The sequence below is a fragment of the Octopus sinensis genome, linkage group LG12 (assembly GCF_006345805.1).
Source record: "Octopus sinensis linkage group LG12, ASM634580v1, whole genome shotgun sequence".
Classification (NCBI taxonomy): Eukaryota; Metazoa; Mollusca; class Cephalopoda; order Octopoda; family Octopodidae; genus Octopus; species Octopus sinensis.
In genome coordinates, this window is record NC_043008.1 from 57,439,588 (window position 1) to 57,461,901 (window position 22,314).

The window sequence follows — 22,314 nt, forward strand, 5'->3', positions numbered from 1 at the left end:
GACAAACAAGGACAGACAAAGGTATTAAGTCGATTACATCGACCCTAGTGCATAACTGGTACTTAATTTATCGACCTCGAAAGGATGAAAGGTAAAGTTGAACTCAGAACGTAGCGGCAGATGAAATACCGCTAAGCATTTTGCATGGCATGCTAACAACTCTGCCAGCTCACCACCTTACACCTAATAATCCTTTTTACTAAAGGCACAAGGCCTGAAATTTCAGGAGAGAGCACTAGTCGATTACATCAACCCTAGTGTTTCATCGTCATTTAACATCCTTTGTCCATGCTGGCACACTGGAAGGCTGCACCAGACTCCAGTCTGATTTGGTATGGTTTTCTACACCTGGATACCCTTCCTAATGCCAACCAATGCTTGAAAGGAACTCAGTACTTAATTTATTGACCCCAAAAGAATGAGAGGCAAAGTCTGTCTTTGTGATATTTGAAATCGGAACATAAAACTCGACAAAATGCTTAGCAGCATTTTGCCAGGCATGCTAATGGTTTGGTCAGCTCGCTGCCCTTTTAATAATAATATTAAATAATCCTTCCTACGTTGAGCACAATGCCTGAAATTTTGTGGGGAAGAGGTTAATTGATTATATTGCCTCCAACGCTTAGCTGGTACCGTAAATCCTTGAGTATAATCCGCATTTTTTCCACAAAATTTAAAGGTCAAAATCCCTAGTGTGTACAATATACGAGGTTAAAAATGAAAAATATTTTCTAAGCAATGTCCGAGTCTCTATTTGCTGTCCGGCAATGTTTATTAAGACACATTTGTGATGTCGGGCTCGAAAATACCTTAAGCTAAGCCTGAAAGCAATGAAGTCATAAAAGAATCATCCACAACTTGCAGTAAGCAACATTTATTAAATGTTATTACTGTTATTTCTTTATTTTCTGCAAACAAAATGCACAAAAAAGCTACACGTTTGCATTGTTATATATACAATAATAATAAAGGGCGTTACCGTACACATTTTTACAAACCAAGGACGTTATATAGACCTCCTTGACTCAAGTTAGAGAAGGGGTGCGTATTATACACAAGGTTTAGGTTTTTCAGAGGTACAGCCCACTAAAAATCCTCTGCGTATTATACTCAAAGGCAGACTATATTCGAGGATTTATGGTACTTATTTTATCAATTTGGAAATGGGGGTGATGTTTGGTGCCAGGGAAGGCATCCAGCTGTAGAAAATCTGTGTTTACAAATTCTGTCTGACCCATGCAAGCATGGAAAAGTGGATGTTAAATAACAAAGCTGAAGAGCCCTGTTATATTTGTATTTTTTTCTGTTTCTTTAAATTTTTTTTTCTTTCCATCTCATTTAGGTTCAGGGATGCTGGAGCTGAGGTCATTGATGTTTTCAGTCAATTCTGCCAGTGTGTGGAGAGAGCCAGTATAGACGAGGCTTATCTCGACCTGACGAAGATAGTAGAAGAGAGGATGAAGACCGTCGACGTGACTTGCATTACGTCATTTGCGGACCAACTGACGAACACGCATGTCATTGGTTGGGAGTCAACAGAAGAAAAGTCTTCTGACAAAACAGATACGCCAAAAAGTAAGCCCCCTTTTTTCAAATTCTATCCTTTTTTTAAATTTTTTTTTATGCAGTTCATTTAACAAAGTATAGCAAGACAGCAAAATTGGACATGTTGATAAGGTAATGAACAACCATTCAGATCTTGGCAGGTTAGGCCACTGGGAAGTCCTGGTTTGTGTCTATAGGTAGTTACTGTGATATACAAGCAGTTTCTTATTTCTTTATTACCCACAAGGGGCTAAGCATAGAGGGGACAAACAAGGACAGACAAAGGGATATTAAGTTGATTATATCGACCCCAGTGCGTAACTGGTACTTAATTTATCGACCCCGAAAGGATGAAAGGCAAAGTCGACCTCGGCGGAATTTGAACTCAGAACGTAACGGCAGATGAAATACCTATTTCTTTATTACCCACAAGGGGCTAAACATAGAGTGGACAAACAAGGACAGACAAACAGATTGAGTTGATTATATTGACCCCAGTGCATAACTGGTCTTTAATTTATCGACCCCGAAAGGATGAAAGGCAAAGTCGACCTCGGCTGAATTTGAACTCAGAACGTAGCGGCAGATGAAATATCGCTGAGCATTTCGCCTGGTGTGCTAACGTTTCTGCCAGCTTGCAGCCTTCAAGCAGTTTCTTTGCAGTAAACAGGTGTAGCATTGTAAATTTGAGGAGTGTTTTGGTTAGCTTGTGATAGCAAGTTAAGTATTTCCTCTTGATAAGCACTGAAGATAAATACTCCATGCTGCTCTTTCTTGACTCTGTCACAACAGACTACATGTAGATGTATGCTTCATTGCTGCTCCTACGTTCAGACTTGAATGACTGAGTAGAAATGGTTAAATTATAAGCCTGTTCCAAGGGAATGGGCTTGGTCAGATTGGTGGGGAAAGAAGACCCTGTTGAGTTTGACTCTAGTCCGGTTTTGTGAGGGCTACAGTGGTGAGCTGGCAGAAACATTAGCACGCCGGACAAAATGCTTAGCTGTATTTTGTCTGCCGCTACGTTCTGAGTTCAAATTCCGCCAAGGTCGACTTTGCCTTTCATCCTTTCGGGGTCGATTAAATAAGTACCAGTTTCGCACTGGGGTTAATATAATTCTTTAATCCGTTTGTCCCCTCTGTGTGTAGCCGCTTGTGAGTAATAAAGAAATAAGAAATGGTTAAATTATAAGGCAGTGAATTGCTAGTCATAAGAGCATCAAATAAAATTCCTAGTGATATTTGTTCCAGCCGTGTGCTTAAGTAACTTGCTTTCTAACCAGATGGTTTTTAGGTTCAGTCCCACAGTGCCTCTTCTATAAACCAAAGTCCCATGAATGAATTTGGTAGACGGAAACTAAAAGAAGCTTGTGTGTTTGTTTCTCCGTCTTAATGTCATATGTTAGTTGCAAATGAGTCACTGTCACACAAACAGTTTTGTTCATTTCTAATCTCTCATGAAAACATGTCCAGCTGTGTGGATCAAGTACTTTGCTTGAAAATAGATGAGGGTTGGCAACAGCAAGGACATCCATCAGAAGGAAGTCTAACGCAGAGCTTCTCAACTGGGGTTCATATAAGATTTTTCTTGATCCATGTAACGAAATAGTAAATTGGGGATCCACAATAGTATTTTAAGGGACCCCTGAAAAAAATGTTGCTTTTGAAGTATGTATTGGTATGTATTGCAACAAACAGCTTGGTTCCTTTCTGAAACATTTCACATAGTTCAACCTACACAAGTGAATGTGTGAAAAACAAAATAGGGATTTTGAAAGAGGATTCTATAAAACTTTTAAACATCAAATGGTTATAGGGGTCCACCAGAATAAGATATTAATCAAAGGAGTCTACTCTTATTCTTTGGAAGCCTAGTACTTATTCTATCAGTCTCTTTTGCCGAACCGCTAAGTTACGGGGACTTAAACACACCACCATAGGTTGTCAAGTGATGTTGGGGGGGGACAGAGACACACAAACATATATACACACATACATACATATATATATATATATATTATATATATATATATATTCGACAGGCTTCTTTCAGTTTCCATCTACCAAATCCACTCACAAGGCTTTGGTTGGCCCGAGGCTATAGTAGAAGACACTTGCCCAAGGTGCCATGCAGTGGGACTGAAGCCGGAGCCATGTGATTGGTAAGCAAGCTACTTACCACACAGCCACTAGTCTATTGATAAAAAATGGTTGAGAACTCCTGGTTCAACCCATGGAAATATGTAAAAGTGGACATTAAAATGATGATCATCATGACTGTTTTCTGAGTTCAAATCCTGTTGAAGTCAACTTAGCTTTTCACTCTTTAAAGTTTGATTTAAAAAAACAAAAAGCAAAAAAACAAAAACATCTAGGGGGCAGGTGATGGGTGGAATTGTTAGAGTATAGACAGGTGAATGTTATCTGTTCCAGTTCTTTGCTTTCTGATGGCATTGTTTGCAACAATGCTGATGCCAAGTTGTATTGACTTTGGATAACATTGATGCTGTGGAGACATGACTGCATCAACAACTATCATCATCATCATAATGTCCTCTTTTCCATTCTTGCATGGTATTTGTTGAAGCAGATTTTCTACAGCAGGAAGTTGTAGTCCACAGCGCTCTGGGTGGTTGATGCTAGGAAGGGCATCTAGCTGTAAAAACTCTGACAAAACAGTCTGGTGCAGGCTCCTGTCAAACCATCCAACCCATGCCGGTATGGAATCAAGGCGGCGAGCTGGCAGAAACGTTAGCACGCCGGGCGAAATGCTTAGCGGTATTTTGTCTGCGTTACGTTGTGAGTTCAAATTCCGCCGAGGTCGACTTTGCCTTTCATCCTTTCGGGGTTGATAAATGAAGTACCAGTTACGCACTGGGGTCGATGTAATTGACTTAATACCTATGTCTGTCCTTGTTTGTCCCCTCTGTTTAGCCTCTTGTGGGTAATAAAGAAATAGGTATGGAAGGCAGATGTTAAACAATGATGATGCCTTTCTTATCACCAATGCTCACCTGTTTCCAATTAAGGTGATATTTGCTCATATCTGAACATGTTTGCACGGAAGTTTGAAATCGAAGGATATGTATGACTATGGCTATAACACTTGTTTTCAACGATCACAACGTTAAGACAGACACTACTGCACTTGTATGCATGTGCATACACATCTCGGAACATAGTGACAGATGAAATACCGCTAAGCGTTTCGCGTGGCGTGCTAACGACTCTGCTAGCTTGCCACCGTACACCATCCTTTAAATAGTAATAATAATCCTTTCTACTAAAGGCACAAGGCCTGAAATTTCAGGGTCAAGCAGTGGTGTACATTAACCCTTTTGTTACCAACCCGGCTGAAACCAGCTCTGGCTCTGTTGTACACATGTCTTGTTTTCATAAGGTTTTAATTAATTAAAATCTTCCACCAAACCTTAGTCACAATTTATGTTCCTAATACGAGCTGAATGATAACAATGTTATTTTACTAAATTCTTTATTATATTTAAAGTAATTGAAAGAAACACAGAACATCTCAAAATAAATACAGTAACGAAAGGGTTAAATGATGGTCTTCCATACAGTTCCCATCTACCAAATACACTCAAGGCTTTGGTTGGCCTGGGGCTATAGTAAATGAAATTTGTCCAAGCTTCCATTCAGCAGAGCTGAACCCAAAGCCATGTGGTTAGGAAGGAAGGTTCTCAACGACATAGCCATGCTTGCCTCTTTAACCCCTTACCCAACAATTATTTTGAAAATAAATATATTTTTTCAGACATATTTTTTAATTGTCGATTTTGGCGAGTCTATCTTTTGACGAGTTAACTCGCCAGAGATAGAAAAAAACGATTTAGGTCAAAACGCATATATTCGTTTCTGCCGGGTAAGGGGTTAATACTTAGAAAATAAAATTTTTAAAAATCCAGTTTAGACAACAAAATTTTATTCAACAGAAAAGCCACTTTTTCCCCCCTCCAGCTGGTTCTACTTGATCTTTCTTTGTATTCAATGCAACTTTTTTTTTTTTGTTCCCAACCCAGTTTTTATCCTGTTTACTGGTATTTTGATTGGGAACAATTAAATATGCAAAAGTGGAATGGCTTAAGCAAACAACTTGAGAGACTGAGGAGTGGCAAAATTTGCCAAATTAAAAACTTGGCAACTTCAAATTATATTACTTCACTTAATCACGCGTCTCCATTTTTCACCAACACTCAGGACTGACTGTAGGTATATATACATATATACATACATACACACACACACACACACATACATTCATACACACAGACAGTATGCATTGCATTGTATTGTGTACCAATCCTCTCTGTTTCAGATTGCAAAAATGATCTGTTATGGTGGTTGTCAAGTGTACAGTTTGAGGATATTAAGCTTGTTGTCGGTGCTCTGATTGTTGAAGAAATGAGAGCAGCTGTCCACAAACAGACTGGCTTTAGCTGTTCGGCTGGGATCTCCTGCAATAAAGTAAGTCATTACCGTAATTTCTCTGAGTTCCTAATCTACATTGATAGGTATTGGAAGGTAACCCGTTGCCTGTTTTAGCACCCTTGAGTTCTTTTTATTACTGTATTTCTGTAGACCTACAAAAGCCTTTCTTTCAAGTAATTTTTGAAATAATGGATTTAGTAAAATAATCCCATTATTATGATGGTGTCTAAGGCAGCAAGCTGGCAGAATCCTAAGCACACTGGGCAAAATTCTGATCAGCGTTTTATTCATGTTCAAATTCTGCTGAGGTTGACTTTACCTTTCATCTTTACGGGGCTGGCCTCCGTACCGATGGCACATTAAAAACACCATTTGAGCGTGATCGTTACCTGCGTCGCCTTACTAGCACTTGTGCTGGTGGCATGTGAAAAAACAATCGAGCGAGGTCATTGCCAGTGCCGCTGGACTGGCTCCTGTGCAGGTGGCACATAAAGAGCACCATTTGAGCGTGGCCGTTGCCAGTACCGCCTGACTGGCACATAAAAGCACCCACTACACTCTTGGAGTGTTTGAGCGTTAGGAAGGGCATCCAGCTGTAGAAACTCTGCTAGATCATATTGGAGCCTGGTGCAGCCATCTGGTTCACCAGACCTCAGTCAAATCGTTCAACCCATGCTGGCATGGAAAGCGGACGTTAGATGATGATGATGATGATGAATAAAATAGGTACCAGTGGAACATTGCGGTTGATGTAACAACTTATCTTCTTCCCAAAATTTCAGGCTTTTTTACCTTTTGTAAAAGATTATTATCATGGTGTCTGAAATAATTATGATTTTGATGGAAGGTTATTATTTAGATCACTTTAAAATTGGAACGTTTGTTTCAGCGAGGGTTGCTATCAAAGGGGTTAATGAAGTCTACTCTGTGATAAGCTTTCTCAGTCTCTCCAGTCTGAAGATAACTTCCTCTTATTATGGAGGCCCTAAATTAGGTCAAATGTGCTGACCTTTCTTTGTTGTCAGAGAAAGTGTATTTAAAATGCTTTTTTTTTTTTTACCCTTCAACTACTTTGTGGAACTTTTCTGTAAAATAACCTTTTCATGTATGAATGTAGCCTCTATGGTATAATGGCGTGGTGGGCTTGTGTGTGTACAGTAGGCCCTGTGTGAGAGTGACTACACTATAGGTGCACACAGGGCCTACTGTACAGACACATAAGCATACATGCACGCATGTACACACACATATACACAGGTCTTTGAATACAGACCATACAATAAATGCCATCATAGATGGGTTAAAAAGTCCATCGTATGTGAGCGTTTCTCATTGTATTTGTTTCCTTGATCGCTAGTATTGGTTTGTTTACATCACTATAACTTAGCAGTTTGGCAAAGGACACCAATAAAATAAGTATCGAGCTTATAAAAAAAATGTACTGCCTTGATTTGTTTAAGACCCCCCCCCCCCTCGAAGCAGTGTTTAGACCACAGTGCAATGGCTGAAAAAATAAAAGTTTTAAAGACTTTATGAATTAATCGTTAATCTTATGAAATTATTTATAACTCTTTTACTTGTTTCAGTCATTTGGCTGTGGCCATGCTGGAGCACCGCCTTTAGTCAAGCAAATCAACCCCAGGACTTATTCTTTGTAAGCCTAGTACTTATTCTATCAGTCTCTTTTGCTGAACTTCTAAGTTACAGGGATGTAAACACACCAGAATCGGTTGTCAAGTGATATTGGGGACACACACACACACACACGACGGCCTTCTTTCAGTTTCTGTCTACCTAATCCATTCACAAGGCCTTAGTCGGCCTGAGGCTATAGTAGACATGCCCAAGGTGCCATGCAGTGGGACTGAGCCTGGAACCATGCAGTCCGTAAGCAAGCTACTTACCACACAGCCACTCCTATGCCTATGCAATATTAATTACTGATACAATATTAATTACTGATGCAATATTAACTACTGAAGCAATATTAATTGGTGAAATTAAATAAATCTTTTCTTTCTTTTTTGATTCCCTCTTCATCAGATGCTGTCTAAATTAGCAGCTGGTCTTCATAAGCCAAATCAACAGACAGTTCTGCCACATTCAGGTGTTGAAGAACTTTTCAAAACAATCCCGATAAGCAAAGTGTAAGACATCTCTTTTGATTTAATTTGTTATATTATTTGAGCTCAAGTCTCACAGAGTTTGACTCTGCTTTTCCTCTTTTTGGGGGTTGATGAAATAAGTTACCAGTCAAGTTATTTAAGATGATTAATATCCTCTGCCAAATTTCAGGCTTTGTATGAAGATATAAAATTATTAGGGCAATAGTTTGGCAAAATCATTAATGTTGGGAAAAAAAAAATTCCTTTCAATAATTCTTCTGGTTCTGTATGACTGGTTTCTGGGTTCAAATCCTGCTGAGGTTAACTTTACATTTCAGTCTTTTGTGGTTGATAAAATACCTATTTCTATTTCTTTATTACCCACAAGGGGCTAAACACAGTGGAGACAAACAAGGACAGAAATAGCTATTAAGTCGATTATATCGACCCCAGTGCGTTACTGGTACTTATTTAATCAACCCCGAAAGGATGAAAGGCAAGGTCGACCTCGGCGGAATTTGAACTCACAACGTAACGACAGACGAAATACAGCTACGCATTTGGCCCGGCACGCTAACGTTTCTCAGTGAAGTATTGAGGTTGATAGAATCAACTAACACCCTCCCTCTCAAAAATTACAGGACTTATACCAAAATTTGAAACTATTATTACTATTATTTTTATTACTAAGGTGGCAAGCTGGCAAAATTGTTAGCACACTAGACAAAATGCTTAGTGACATTTGGTTCATCATGTTCATCATTGTTTAACGTCCGCTTTCCATGCTAGCATGGGTTGGACGATTTGAATGAGGACTGGTGAACCAGATGGTTGCACCAGGCTTCAATCTTGATCTGGCAGTTTCTACAGCTAGATGACCTTCCTAACACCAACCACTCCGAGAGTGTAGTGGGTGCTTTTATGTGCCACCTGCACAGGGGCCAGTCAGGCAGTACTGGCAATGACCTCGCTCAAATCTTTTTACACATGCCACCGGCACAGGTGCCAGTAAGGCGATGCTGGTCACAATCACGCTCGAATGGTGCCTTTTACGTGCCGCCGGCACAGAGGCCAGTTAGCCATTCTGGCAACGATCACACTTGGATGGTGCTCTTAGCACCCTACTAGCACGGGGTCAAGTGCCAGTATGGTGATGCTGGTAATGGTGCCTTCTATGTGCCACTGGCACGGAAGCCGGTTAGCCACTCTGTCAACGAGAGTTCAAATTCAACCAAGGTCAACTTTGCCTTTCATCCTTTCGGGGTCGATAAGTACCAATGGAGCATTGGGGTCAATGTAATCAACTTATCCCCTCACCCGAAGTTTCAGGCTTTGTGCCCATAGTGGAAAGGATTGTTATTATTATTATTATTATTATTATTATTATAATAGAGGCAAGCCATCAGAACCATTAGCATGCCAGGCAAAATGCTTAGTTGCATTTCATCCGTTTTTAACGTTCTGCATTCAAATTCTGCCAAGTTCAACTTTGCCTTTCATCTTTTTTGGTGGGGTTGATGTAATCGACTTCCCACCCCACTTTGATATTTTTTTCCTGTTTTTTCTTTTTGCAGCCGTAACCTTGGCGGTAAATTTGGTGATGACTTAAAACGTGACCATGGAATAGAGATGATGTCTGATTTATGGCAGTTCTCCAAAGAACACCTGATAGACATTTATGGAAGTAAAACGGGGTAAGAAACCTTTTGATATTCATAGACACCACCTTGGCCCTTCTTGATCCCAACTTTCACCTATTTCCAAGCAAACTAATATTTCCCCATGGCCAGTCATTTCTTTGTAGAATACTGGAAATGAATGATACTGCTTGTATGACAGTGACACTCATTTACAACAAATACGGAATGCCAAGGCAGGAAGACACACATGCATGTGTGCACACATACATGTACATGCACTCTCACCAGGTTTGGTCTGCCCAAGATTCTACACAGTGGGTTTGAACTCAAAACCATGATGTGGTTAGGAAGCAAGCATGTAAAGACAATAAATCAAACACATCCACAGTCGCATACTCTTACTCTTTTACTTGTTTCAGTCATTTGACTGCGGCCATGCTGGAGCACCGCCTTTAATCGAGCAACTCGACCCTGGGACTTATTCTTTTGTAAGCCCAGTACTTATTCTATCGGTCTCTTTTGCCGAACTGCTAAGTGACAGGGACACAAACACACCAGCATCGGTTGTCAAGCAATGCTAGGGGGACAAACACACACATGCATATATATATATATACACATGATGGGCTTCTTTCAGTTTCCGTCTACCAAATCCACTCACAAGGCTTTGGTCGACCCGAGGCTATAGTAGAAGACACTTGCCCAAGGTGCCACGCAGTGGGACTGAACCTGGGACCATGTGGTTGGTAAACAAGCTACTTACCACATAGCCACTCCTGCGTATGTGTCTAGATATCTTTTTCTTGTTTCAGTCATTAGACTGCAGCCATGCTGGGGCACTGCTTTGAAGAACTTTTAGTCAAACAAATTTGATCCCGGTACTTATTTTTTACCAAACTGCTACGAGCACCATGCGAGCGTGATCGTTGACAGAGCAGCTAACCGGCTTCTGTGCCAGTGGCACATAAAAGGCACCATTCGAGTGTGATCGTTGCCGGCTTCACCTTACTGGCACTTCTGCCCCATGCTAGTAGGGTGCTAAGAGCACCATCTAACTGGCTTCCGTGCCAGTGGCATGTAGGAGGCACAATTCGAGCAGAATCGTTACCAGCATCGCCTTACAGGCACCTGTGCCGTTGGCATGTGGAAGAGATATAAGCCAAAATCCTCATTGATACATCTACCTTACCATTGCTGTGGGGGTCTGATGAGATTGCATTGGAGTAGAGCCTTCTATTCTAAGTGTCCTTCTTGATGCCAACTTCTGCCGGTTTCAAAATAAAGTCATGATTTTGCCTGTTGAACAACAGACAACCTGGACATAGTTATACAGTAATCTGGAAACATCATTTTATGAACAAGCGTTTTGTTTAGAAAAATCACATCCATCATGGATGTTCTTTTGTCGTGGACTGCAAACAAATGGCATCGTTTGTCTGACTTGTGAGGCCATGGTTAACAATCAGTGAACATTCTAATGACAAAAAATATGAACTCGTGTGCACATGTGCATACTTGATAGATTGACTTTGTAGAAAGTTTCTAGAAATAACGTAGTAGTTAGATTGGCTTTGAGCTACAATCTGTGTTAAACTGAATGACCACCAAAGAAAAATTTGTTTACTTTAGAACCTGGCTTCATGCGCTTTGTCGAGGATCTGATAATGAAGCAGTGACGGCAAGACAAGTTCCAAAATCAATAGGATGCAGCAAGAACTTTCTTGGAAAAGCTGCTTTAGACACAAGAGACAAGGTAAGACATCTCATATTGAGAAATTTGTGTGTGTGTGTGAACATATAAATCATTTAATGACTAGACAGGTAGAGGAATAGATAATGGTTAAAATAAAAGTAATTCTTTTATTCTTGTTTGTCATTGACTGTGGCCATGCTGGAGCACTGCCTTAAAGGGTTTTAGTTGAAGAAATCAACCCCCGGGGATATATTCTTTGTAAGCCTAGTACTTATTCTATCGGTCTCTTTGCCACACCGCTAGGTTACAGGGATGTAAACACACCAACATCAATTGTCAAGAGATGGTGGGGGACTGACAGACACACAGTGTTGTGTCCTTGAGCAAGACACTTCATTTCACATTGCTCCAGTCCACTCAGCTGGTAAAAATGAGTTGTACCTGTATTTCAAAGGACCAGCAGCCTTGTCACACACTGTGTTACGCTGAATCTCCCCAAGAACTACGTTAAGGATACACATGTCTGTGGAGTGCTCAGCCACTTGCACGTTAATTTCACGAGCAAGCTGTTCCGTTGATCATATCAGCTGGGACCCTTGTCATCGTAACCGACGGAGTGCTCCTATATATATATATATATAACGGGAAGCTTTATGAAAATAGACAAAAGACGAAGGCAGGTTTACGGAAATAAACAAAAGACAAAGGCAGGTGGAATACAAACAAACAATTGTATTAGTATGGCGCTCAGGAAATATAAATAAAACAAGTCTTTAACGTTTCGAGCCTACGCTCTTCAACAGAAAGATACACAGAGAAGAAGGAGAGAAAAAAAATGCGTGCAGATATATATATATATATATATAATATATATATATATATATATACGCACACACACATGACAGGCTTCTTTCAGTTTCCATCTACCAAATCCACTCATGGTTGGGCTGGGGCACTACTGTCAAGGGATTTTTCAATCATTTATTTTACTGTCCAATAACTATTATCCCTTTGGCACAAAAAAAATGTGACTTGATATATTGGTTTGTGTGGCTGTGTGATTAAGTTTGCTTCCCACTGCTTGGCACCTTGGGCAAGTGTCCTCTAAAACTCTAGGCTGACCAAACCCAAATATTTAATACTCTTTACTAGTACAACATACTTAATGTGAGTTGTCTTTTCTATTTTGGAAAAAATCTCTTTAATGACATCCAGTGTTGAAAAACTGTACACTTCAAAGTCAATGATATCACCTCAGAAGTGACCATGAGAGTGACATATACACATTTTACCATAGTTGTAGTGTATCAGTGTTGCATACTTGTGTCACCACTGAAGCAAAATCGAATCTGCTAGTCTGAAGTGAGTGGCTCTGTGGTAAGTAGCTTGCCTACCAACCACATGGTTTCGGGTTCAGTTCCACTGCGTGGAACCTTGGGCAAGTGTTTTCTACTATACCATTGGGCCAACCAAAGCCTTGTGAGTGGATTTGGTTGACGGAAACTAAAAGAAGCCTGTCGTATATATGTTGACATTGGTGTTGGTGTGTTTATGTCCCTGTAACATAGCAGTTCAGCAAGAGACCCTGACAGAATAAGTACTAGGCTTTAAAAAAAAAAAAGTACTGGGGATAATTGATTCGACTAAGAATTTTTCAAGGTGGTGCCCCAGCATGGCCGCAGTGCAATGACTGAAACAGATAAAGGATATAATGTAGAATATACTCTTTACTCTTTTTGACTGGCCATGCTGGAGCACCACCTTTAGTCGAGCAAATCGACCCCAGGACTTACTCTTTGTAAGCCTAGTACTTTTTCTATTGGTCTCTTTTGCCGAACTGCTAATGTTACGGCAACGTAAACACACCAGCATCGGTTGTCAAGCAATGTTGGGGGGACAAATACAGACACATACTCACATATATATGACGGGCTTCTTTCAGTTTCCATCTACCAAATCCACTCACAAGGCTTTGGTCAACCCAAGGCTATAGTAGAAGACACTTGCCCAAGGTGCCACGCAGTGGGACTGAAACCAGAACCATGTGGTTGGTAAGCAAGCTACTTACTGCACACCCACTCCTGTGCCTAAAGTTTGTTTTATGAAGCAGAACACTGAGATTTTTTCTTTTTTTTCTGTTTATTCCAGGTGAAACATTGGTTGAAACAACTGGCTACAGAAGTTGAAGAAAGGCTAATTAAAGATAAAGAAAATGTAAGTTCATCCTGAAATTGTCTGACAAATTCATCATCATTTATAAGACTAGTACTTACTCCCTCTTTTTTGCAAAACTTCTAAGATATGGGGACATAAACACACCAACATCAGTTGTCAAGCGATGGTGGTGGGGGACAAACAGGGACACACACATACATGATGGGCTTCTTTCAGTTTCCGCCTACCAAATCCACTCATGGCTTTGGTGAGCCTGAGGCTATAGTAAACACTTACCCAAGGTATCATACAATGTGACTGAACACTGAACCATGTGGTTGGGTAGCAAGCCTGTTACCACACAGCCGCACCATACCATTTCACAATGGACAGGGACACATTGTACTGTTTTCAAAAAACTGGAACACATTAAACAAATTAAGTCTGAATAAAATAAATTAAAGAGTTTAAACTATTGACTGTTAATTCTTCAATATTTTTAGAATAAACGAACTGCAACATCGATGATTACCAGTCTTCGATTCCAAAGTCCTGTTAATCGAACAATTCAATCAAGCAGTCGTACAACAGCAGTTGTGCAATACAGTGCTGAGAAAATTGCTAATTGTGCATTTTCTCTGCTGCAACAATTCAATCTAAGCCCTCCGCATCAAGCATCATGGTAAGTGGCATGGTTTTTGTTTCTCATTTAACTCTTTAACCCTTTAGTGTTCGCATTATTCTGCCAAAATGAATGCTTCTTCATCCACATTGTTTTGAATTAATCATGCATTATCTTGTAGCTATGAGGTAGCTGTTAATTTTTAAAACGATGTTGTAGGGTTGGTGTGAGAGACCAGATATGGCTAGTTTGAACATAAAACAGGCAGAAAATTTTTGGCCGGATATGGCCGGTTTAAACGCTAAAGGGTTAAGGCTGGGTATAAATCTATTTATCTATCTGCTCAGCCGAAGTCGACTCTCGGTTACTCGATGGATCAGTGTCCTCCAGCCAGTTCTATCCTGGGTCGCTTCTTTCAGATTGGCTATGGCCATTCCCGTGTCACTCTTAATGGTGTCAAGCCAGCAGGTTCTTGGTTGGCCTCATCCTCTCTTGCCACTGACCATTCCGAGCTTGATGTCCTTCTCCAGGGATTTTCTCCGCATAATATGACCAAAATATATCCATCTATGCTTGGTGATCCTAGCTTCCAGCGACAGTTTCAGCTTGATCTGGTTAAGAACTTCTCCATTGGTGAGCCTCGCTGTCCATGGAATCCATAAAAGTCTTCTCCAAAGTATAAATAACAAGTGTTTTTGTGCGGGACGGGGCTGGTGAAATAAGGGAAAAGATACAGGAGTGGCTGTGTGGTAAGTAGCTTGCTAACCAACCACATGGTTCCAGGTTCAATCCCACTGCATGGCATCTTGGGCAAGTGTCTTCTGCTATAGCTCTGGGCCGACCAATGCCTTGAGTGGATTTGGTAGACGGAAACTGAAAGAAGCCTGTCGTATATATGTATTTATATATGTATGTATGTATGTGCTTGTGTGTCTGTGTTTGTACCCCTAGCATTGCTTGACAAATGATGCTGGGCTTACAAAGAATAAGTCCCAGGGTCGATTTGCTCGACTAAAGGCGGTGCTCCAGCATGGCCGCAGTCAAATGACCGAAACATGTAAAAAGAGTATATACCACACCTGTCTTCTTCACAAGTTAGCTGTGTCAATAAGCCACACCCAACCAAAGGGTTAATAGAGATTCCTTGCGATGGCATAATGCAAAATAGTTGATTGGATCGAACCTCAGTATATAACTGGTATTTTGTCCCGGGCATGACACAGAATTGCATCGGGTGTTGATGCTCCAGTTCAGGAATTGTGGAGTTTTGTGGGGTGTAGAACTACACCTTAACCACTACTCTTCCCAAGTATGCTTAGACCCAAAGTGGTTGTACCTGTCAAAGGGTTTCAGTTATGGGTCAGATAGCAGAAATAGTCTTGTGACTAAAACAGGAAGTGGGATGGCCCTTAGAAGTGTATCATGCAGTCCCACCAGTTTGTGGACTTGTGAACACTCCCTGATGTTACCTGAACCAATACCCTTGTTTAAGGGTCAAATGAGCTCTGAATGAGCAGCTGAAGAGAGCTGGAGACTAAAACAGAATAAACTGCAAATAAATTGTCAGAAGATTAATGGAAAAACAGTATTTTCTAAGAGAAGTGATGCATCTTCAGATTGTGACTCAGAAATCCATTTTTGCTGGTACCATAGGCATGGTGCATGAAAGAAAGAGGGAGAAAAATTTTTTTTTAGTGCCGCCTCGACTGGCTTCCGTGCAGGTGGCACGTAAAATGCACCAATCCGACCGTGGCCGATGCCAGCCTCGCCTGGCACCAGTGCAGGTGGCACGTAAAAAGCACCCACTACACTCACGGAGTGGTTGGCATTAGGAAGGGCATCCAGCTGTAGAAACATTGCCAGATAAGACCGGAGCCTGGTGCAACCTTCTGGCTTCCCAGATCCTCGGTCGAACCGTCCAACCCGTGCTAGCATGGAGAACGGATGTTAAACGATGATGATCACACCAGAATGATGAAAGGATTTGAATTCAGAATGTAACTGAATGAAACTAGAAAGAATAACATGTTTAGAGTACCCTATCATTTCCTATTTTGGCCATGGCACTAAATTTTAATGTTGATTGTCATAATGATCAACAGTAGTAACTGTTGCATTTATCTCTCATAACTTTAGCTCTGTACTACTTTTTTGTTTTTAATACTAATCATTATTTGGATGTAAGATTATTGCAGAGGGTGGGATAAAATCGTACCATCTTAAAGATGCTGCCAAAGTAATTGTTATAAATTATAATATCCTACCATTAATTCCTTTCTACAATAGTAATAGATAAAAAATTATCTTATTTTGTATTGAGTACGAAAATGTAGCATAGTGTCGAATGACATTGATAGATACTGGCTTTACCTAATATAAAATATGTCTTAAACATTGGATGGCCGTGATTAACAGATTAGATGGTAAGCAGAAATAAAGTTTGAATAAAAGCTTTCTTTGAACTGGTTTATGACAGTAATTGAGGTCACTCACATCAGGAATAAAATCTTGAGTAGGATTTGAAGTCAGAACATGGAGATATAAAAATAAATACAAGACCTATGTCTGGTCCCTCACTTAGAATTTCTGCCCTATTTCTGTGACAATATTCAGTCCTTACATAGACAAGACCCCTCTTATTTATAAGACACGATAGAATGAGATTGTGTGCCATTTATACCTTTCTCAAGTGCCTTCCCTCTTTGTCCATATTGTTGACACTTTGAAATTTATGCTCTTGAATGTAAACTCAATCATTTTTACTTCTAAAAATATCTTATCCCTTTTCTTTTTTTCTTTTTTGTTTCGTTATCAGGTCACCTCCAATTCTGATGCTTAGTATTTCAGTAGGAAAATTTGTTGACATTCCTTCTGTTCAGACTGGCAGTATTTCTGCTCTCATTAAAAAACAAATAAGCAATACTCAAGCTGTGAGGTCATCCTTCGTGGCCAACAACGTTAGCTTACAAAACCAACAGGCGGAAACTGACGGCTTTAGCCAAAAGGTGCTTAAGACCTCCAACTCAAAATCTATCAAGAAGCCGTCTCTTATATCACAGAATAACACTTTAACATCATATTTAAAGAACATTGAAGTTTCACAAATTGAGCCATCATCTACAAACCAAAGACAAATAAATTGTTCAAGCACCATCCCAGAGCTTCCTGGGAATGATGCTGATGATAATAATAGACTTAATAAAGATACAATCGAAAGTTTTTTTTCACGGAAAGTTTTGGAAAGTTCTTTTCCTAAATCATTTAGTGGAGTTTTAAAACCTAATGGTTCTTCACCTGATGCCAGTGGAATTTCTAGTGAGGGAGACGAGGCTGAAAGTAAACATACGAGTAGCTTCTTTGCAATGAAACAAAATGAGATACAGAAACTAAAAGACTATTCAGTAAAACCGGTCGGTTCATCTACTGGTGAAGAAAAATTACTCCAACCTGGACACCAAGGGGTAGTTTTTGAAAATTCATTTCCAACTCAATTTGATAACATTTCCACCACAGAAGACATTTCAAATTCTTCAAATACAGATGTTGTTCATAATAATGGCCTTGCATTGAAATCTTGTGATTCCTCAGATGGTACTGCTGCTCCTGATACTTGTAATGTTCCTGGTGATGAGGTATCTGTAATTTATGTAACTGATGATGATGAGGAGGAGGAGAAAGAGAAGGAAGTTTATGCATCTGAGAGTTTAAGAAGTGATACTGTACCTGTTCCCTATCAGGAAAAGTCAACCTGTTCTCAAAAGCCGTCATTTGACAAACAGACTGTCTTTAACGAGGATTCAGTTGATTCTTGCCATTCTGCAGATTATTCATTGCATTCTGATAGAAGAGATGAGGTGGATTATGTAGAATGTCAAGACTGCATGAAGAAAATCCTTGTTTGGGACCTGCTGGAACACCAAGATTACCATTTTGCTCAGCAACTACAGAGAACTGTTGACAGAAATATGACTCATGGGAATCCCAATCACAGAACATCAAATCCAACACAAAAGAGGAAAATCCAAACTGCTAAGAATAAAGAGAAACGGCCTAAAAGTAACCCCCACATGAAAACACTGGAAGTTTTTTTCCAACGGAAATAATTGTAAATATTGAGGTTTTATTTAATTTCATTTATTTATTGGGATTTTTTTTTTCTTAATATTTAATAATGTATGTTATTTAGTGAGATAAGTATAATTTATTTTTCTTCAATTTATTTTAATACTGGTTAAAGACCACAACTACCTTAGCAATGTTTCTCAAACTGTCAAAATACCTACACACACATACACGAAAATTTATTTATTTTTTTCCTCTCACCTTTCTTTGTTAATGAGAAAACAAGTTCTATTGGCCATGCTATTGGGCAAATTTTAAAACCATTTCAACTTTATTTAACTCAGCAATTTGTCTCTTGCTTGCTCTTTAATAGCCCCTCTTCAATTCTCTAGTCTCTTCTTCTCTATGGATTAAAAAAAAAAATACTAATTTAATATTCCATCCATCCATTTTGTCTGCCAAATATTCCTTGAAAGGTCATGGAAGTAGGATACTCAAGCACCTCTTCCACAGTCCTGTCGGGCACCTTTCCCACAGCCCCGTCGGGCACCTCTCCCACAGCCCCGTCGGGCACCTCTCCCACAGCCCCGTCGGGCACCTCTCCCACAGCCCCGTCGGGCACCTCTCCCACAGCCCCGTCGGGCACCTCTCCCACAGCCCCGTCGGGCACCTCTCCCACAGCCCCGTCGGGCACCTCTCCCACAGCCCCGTCGGGCACCTCTCCCACAGCCCCGTCGGGCACCTCTCCACAGCCCCGTCGGGCACCTCTCCCACAGCCCCGTCGGGCACCTCTCCCACATCCCCGTCGGGCACCTCTCCCACAGCCCCGCCGGGCACCTCTCCCACAGCCCCGTCGGGCACCTCTCCCACAGCCCCGTCGGGCACCTCTCCCACAGCCCCGTCGGGCACCTTCTCCCACAGCCCCGTCGGGCACCTTCTCCCACAGCCCCGTCGGGCACCTTCTTCCACAGCCCCGTCGGGCACCTTCTTCCACAGCCCCGTCGGGCACCTTCTTCCACAGCCCCGTCGGGCACCTTCTCCACAGCCCCGTCGGGCACCTTCCACAGCCCCGTCGGGCACCTTCTTCCACAGCCCCGTCGGGCACCTTCTTCCACAGCCCGATCGGAAGCAGTTATCGTTACACTTTCCACCTGTATTCCCAAGCATGATCAAATGAAACTATAGATTATTATCCAACTGTCTTGTTCTTGGTCTGCCCCTTGGTTATTCTCTGGTTAATGCATATGCCAGGTAAACTTAGAAGTTACCTTCTCGAATCCTACCAATTCGTAAGGGCTGGTTTCATGGTATATATATTTCCCACCTGGACAGGACACTGGTCCATCACAAGTTAACTCACTTTTGCCAGCTGAGTGGACTGGAGCAACGTGTAATGAAGTGTTTTGCTCAAGAACTCGTGTCGCCCAGTCCTGGAATCGAAACCATCACAATCTTACAATCATGATTCCAACACCCTAACCACTAAGCTACTTGCCTCCACCATGCCAAGGTAGCTTGCACCTTTGAAAAGTCACCAGAACAGTGGCAGGCTGTAGTGATAATCCCGATCTTTAAAAAGGGATACTAGAGAGCCTGCTCTAATTATAAAGGAGTCTCTTTGTTAAGCCATCCTGGAAAAGTCAATGCTAGGTGTCTGGGAAAGGGATGTAGGGAAATTGAGCCCAACCTAACTGAGGAACACTGTGGCTTCCATCCTGGATGCAGCACAACAGGGGTTCAGAATTTATTTCTACAAAAAGTTTTTTTTTTTAACAGCTAATCCTAAAGTTTCATTATAAGCTGAACTTAATTGGCAAATTTCCAGAATAGCTGTCACACAAGTTTTTTTTTTTTTTTATCCCAAATTTCAAAACCATAGCGGGCTGTGGCTTTTTTTTTTTTTTTTTTTCAGCTTTTCCAATTTTTTGATCTTGCATTTCAAAACTATGGTGGGTGGTGTTTTTTTTTAAAAAAAATTTTTTAACACCCCCTTCCCCTCAATTTCACCTTCATGGCAGCAGCTACTACTTGTATTTTTTTTTTGTCCTCATTTTGAAACACTTGATCCTTGTTTTTAGAGAAAATAATTTCATACCCACTTCACTGCTCCTTCATACTTTCACCCCCTCCCCACTCTCTCTTTATTATAGTGCTTCACACTGAAGCATTTCTTATGAATTTGTAATTTGCATCCAAAGTTTTTTTTTTTTTTTTTTGTTCATCAGAAATTCTGTTTTGCAAAAAAAAATTTTCCTGAGCTCTTTTTTTATATTTATATTTTTGCCCCCACCCCACTGCCAGCATAAAAAAAAATTTTTTTTTCACCCCAGTTTAACCATTATTTCCTGCCTCAAAATTTTGTTTTTCACACTTTTTGCCATTATCTGATTTTATTTATTACTATTTGTGTGTTGGATCTGAATGTGAATAACTCAATGTTGGTTTTCTCTCCTTTTTTTTTATTCCTTCATTACAACTCCCTGTTTCAACTTAAGGACAGATAATTCCTCCTTACCCCACCACTAATGATAGCAACACTCCCTTAGGATCATTCCATATGAACTCAGCCAGAGCTGTACAAGTAACTAAATTTGGCTCAAATGTTTTTGGGTAATAGCTTTGTATGCATAAGGAATGCATGCATAATTTTAGGGTCCAATTCCTAAGTCTTTCAAAGATATCCCCCCCCCCAAAAAAAATTTGTGGGTCATGTCCATCATGGAGTTCAAATGTCAATTTATACAGATTTTGGTGCTGAATCTCTTTCAAACTAATAATATTTAACTTAAATTGGCTACCTTCAGTAATCTGAATTCAGCCTGCTCTCAGAATTGCTCTATTTCCTTTCATTTTCAAGTTATTGGCCTTTTAAATATGGACCTGTTTAATGTGCAGGAATTTTTTAAAACTCAACATTCAAGCCCCCCACCAATGAGGTCAAGATATTTAATACAAGCAAACTTCTGCTGAGTTTCTTCAATTTGACGGCTGCTTTGTCCATGACAAGACTATTGACTATGTACAAGGCATTATATATTTAGAGGCCTCTGAAAATGTTTCGGGGTGAAAAAAATATTATTTTGAAAATTTTCACCTTGCAAGTTAATCCATGTTGACAATTAAACAAAGGAATGAAATCTGGGTTGATACTTCTGACGTAAGAGTCAAAAAGATGTACTTTGTTGCATAAACTACGGGCATTCAAAACAACAGTTTGTATCTGGATTTCAGATGACGATGATATACAGGTGATGGCTGATTGTTCTTGTTTAGTTTCCCATGATTTTTGTATTGCCAGTTATTGTGGGTGCAGTATGCTCAGACCAATTGATATCCCTTATCTATAACTCACCAGACTTGACGAATTTCCATATTTGCCCATCATCGCGTAGGCTAAAGCTTTCCTGTGGCACAGAGTTGCGATTTAGGGAAGCTACAGATCTTAACTTTGGGCGTACATCAGGTTGTAGGCCAGGATGTGTCCTAAAGGTGATTATGTTGTCACGCTGAGCTCTATCAGCAGCCAGATGGAATGCCCGCGCCTCAGTAAAGTTTGTAAACATCAGCTTGTGTTTCGATCCTGGTCTGCCAAGGCGGAAAGCATTTTTTGGAGGAACACAGCGGAAGTCCTTAGCTGTGTTTCCAATGAATGCCTGCAGATCTACCACATCTTCCAGCACTCCGATGGCTATTAATTCATGAGTGGTTGGTTCAGCAGCACCCTCGATGCGTTGAAGTTCCATACGAGCTACAGGTAAGTTGCTGAGCAAGGCACTCCGATATGACCCCTCGCTGTGAGTTTTTGCACAGACGCTGGTTCTGATTCCTGCTATTTCGCGTCTTAAAGCAGAAATCATTTGTTGAATTTCTGCAACTTCTGTACTGTGGTCGATTTTTGTTTGTGTTGAGAGTGTCAGGTGGTAGGCCAGGACATGTCCGAAAGGTAATTCTGTTTTTGCGCCAAGCCCTATCAGCGGCTAGATGGTATGCCCGCGCCTCAGTAGGGTTTGAAAACATCAGCCTGATCAGCCTGGGTTTGGATCC

At 40.6% G+C, this 22,314-nt stretch overlaps 1 protein-coding gene across 1 annotated transcript in view; it reads left to right on the forward strand.

The window, feature by feature from the left end:
* Window positions 1-22,314, forward strand: part of LOC115217926 (DNA polymerase eta-like) — a 79,665-nt gene that overhangs the window by 13,266 nt on the left and 44,085 nt on the right. The window contains exons 4-11 of the mRNA XM_036508018.1: window positions 1,343-1,575; window positions 5,882-6,030; window positions 8,038-8,141; window positions 9,674-9,793; window positions 11,369-11,492; window positions 13,581-13,646; window positions 14,090-14,268; window positions 17,024-18,313. Coding sequence (XP_036363911.1) covers window positions 1,343-1,575; window positions 5,882-6,030; window positions 8,038-8,141; window positions 9,674-9,793; window positions 11,369-11,492; window positions 13,581-13,646; window positions 14,090-14,268; window positions 17,024-18,311 — 2,263 coding nt within the window. The 3' untranslated portion in view covers window positions 18,312-18,313. The remainder of the gene's footprint in view (window positions 1-1,342; window positions 1,576-5,881; window positions 6,031-8,037; window positions 8,142-9,673; window positions 9,794-11,368; window positions 11,493-13,580; window positions 13,647-14,089; window positions 14,269-17,023; window positions 18,314-22,314) is intronic.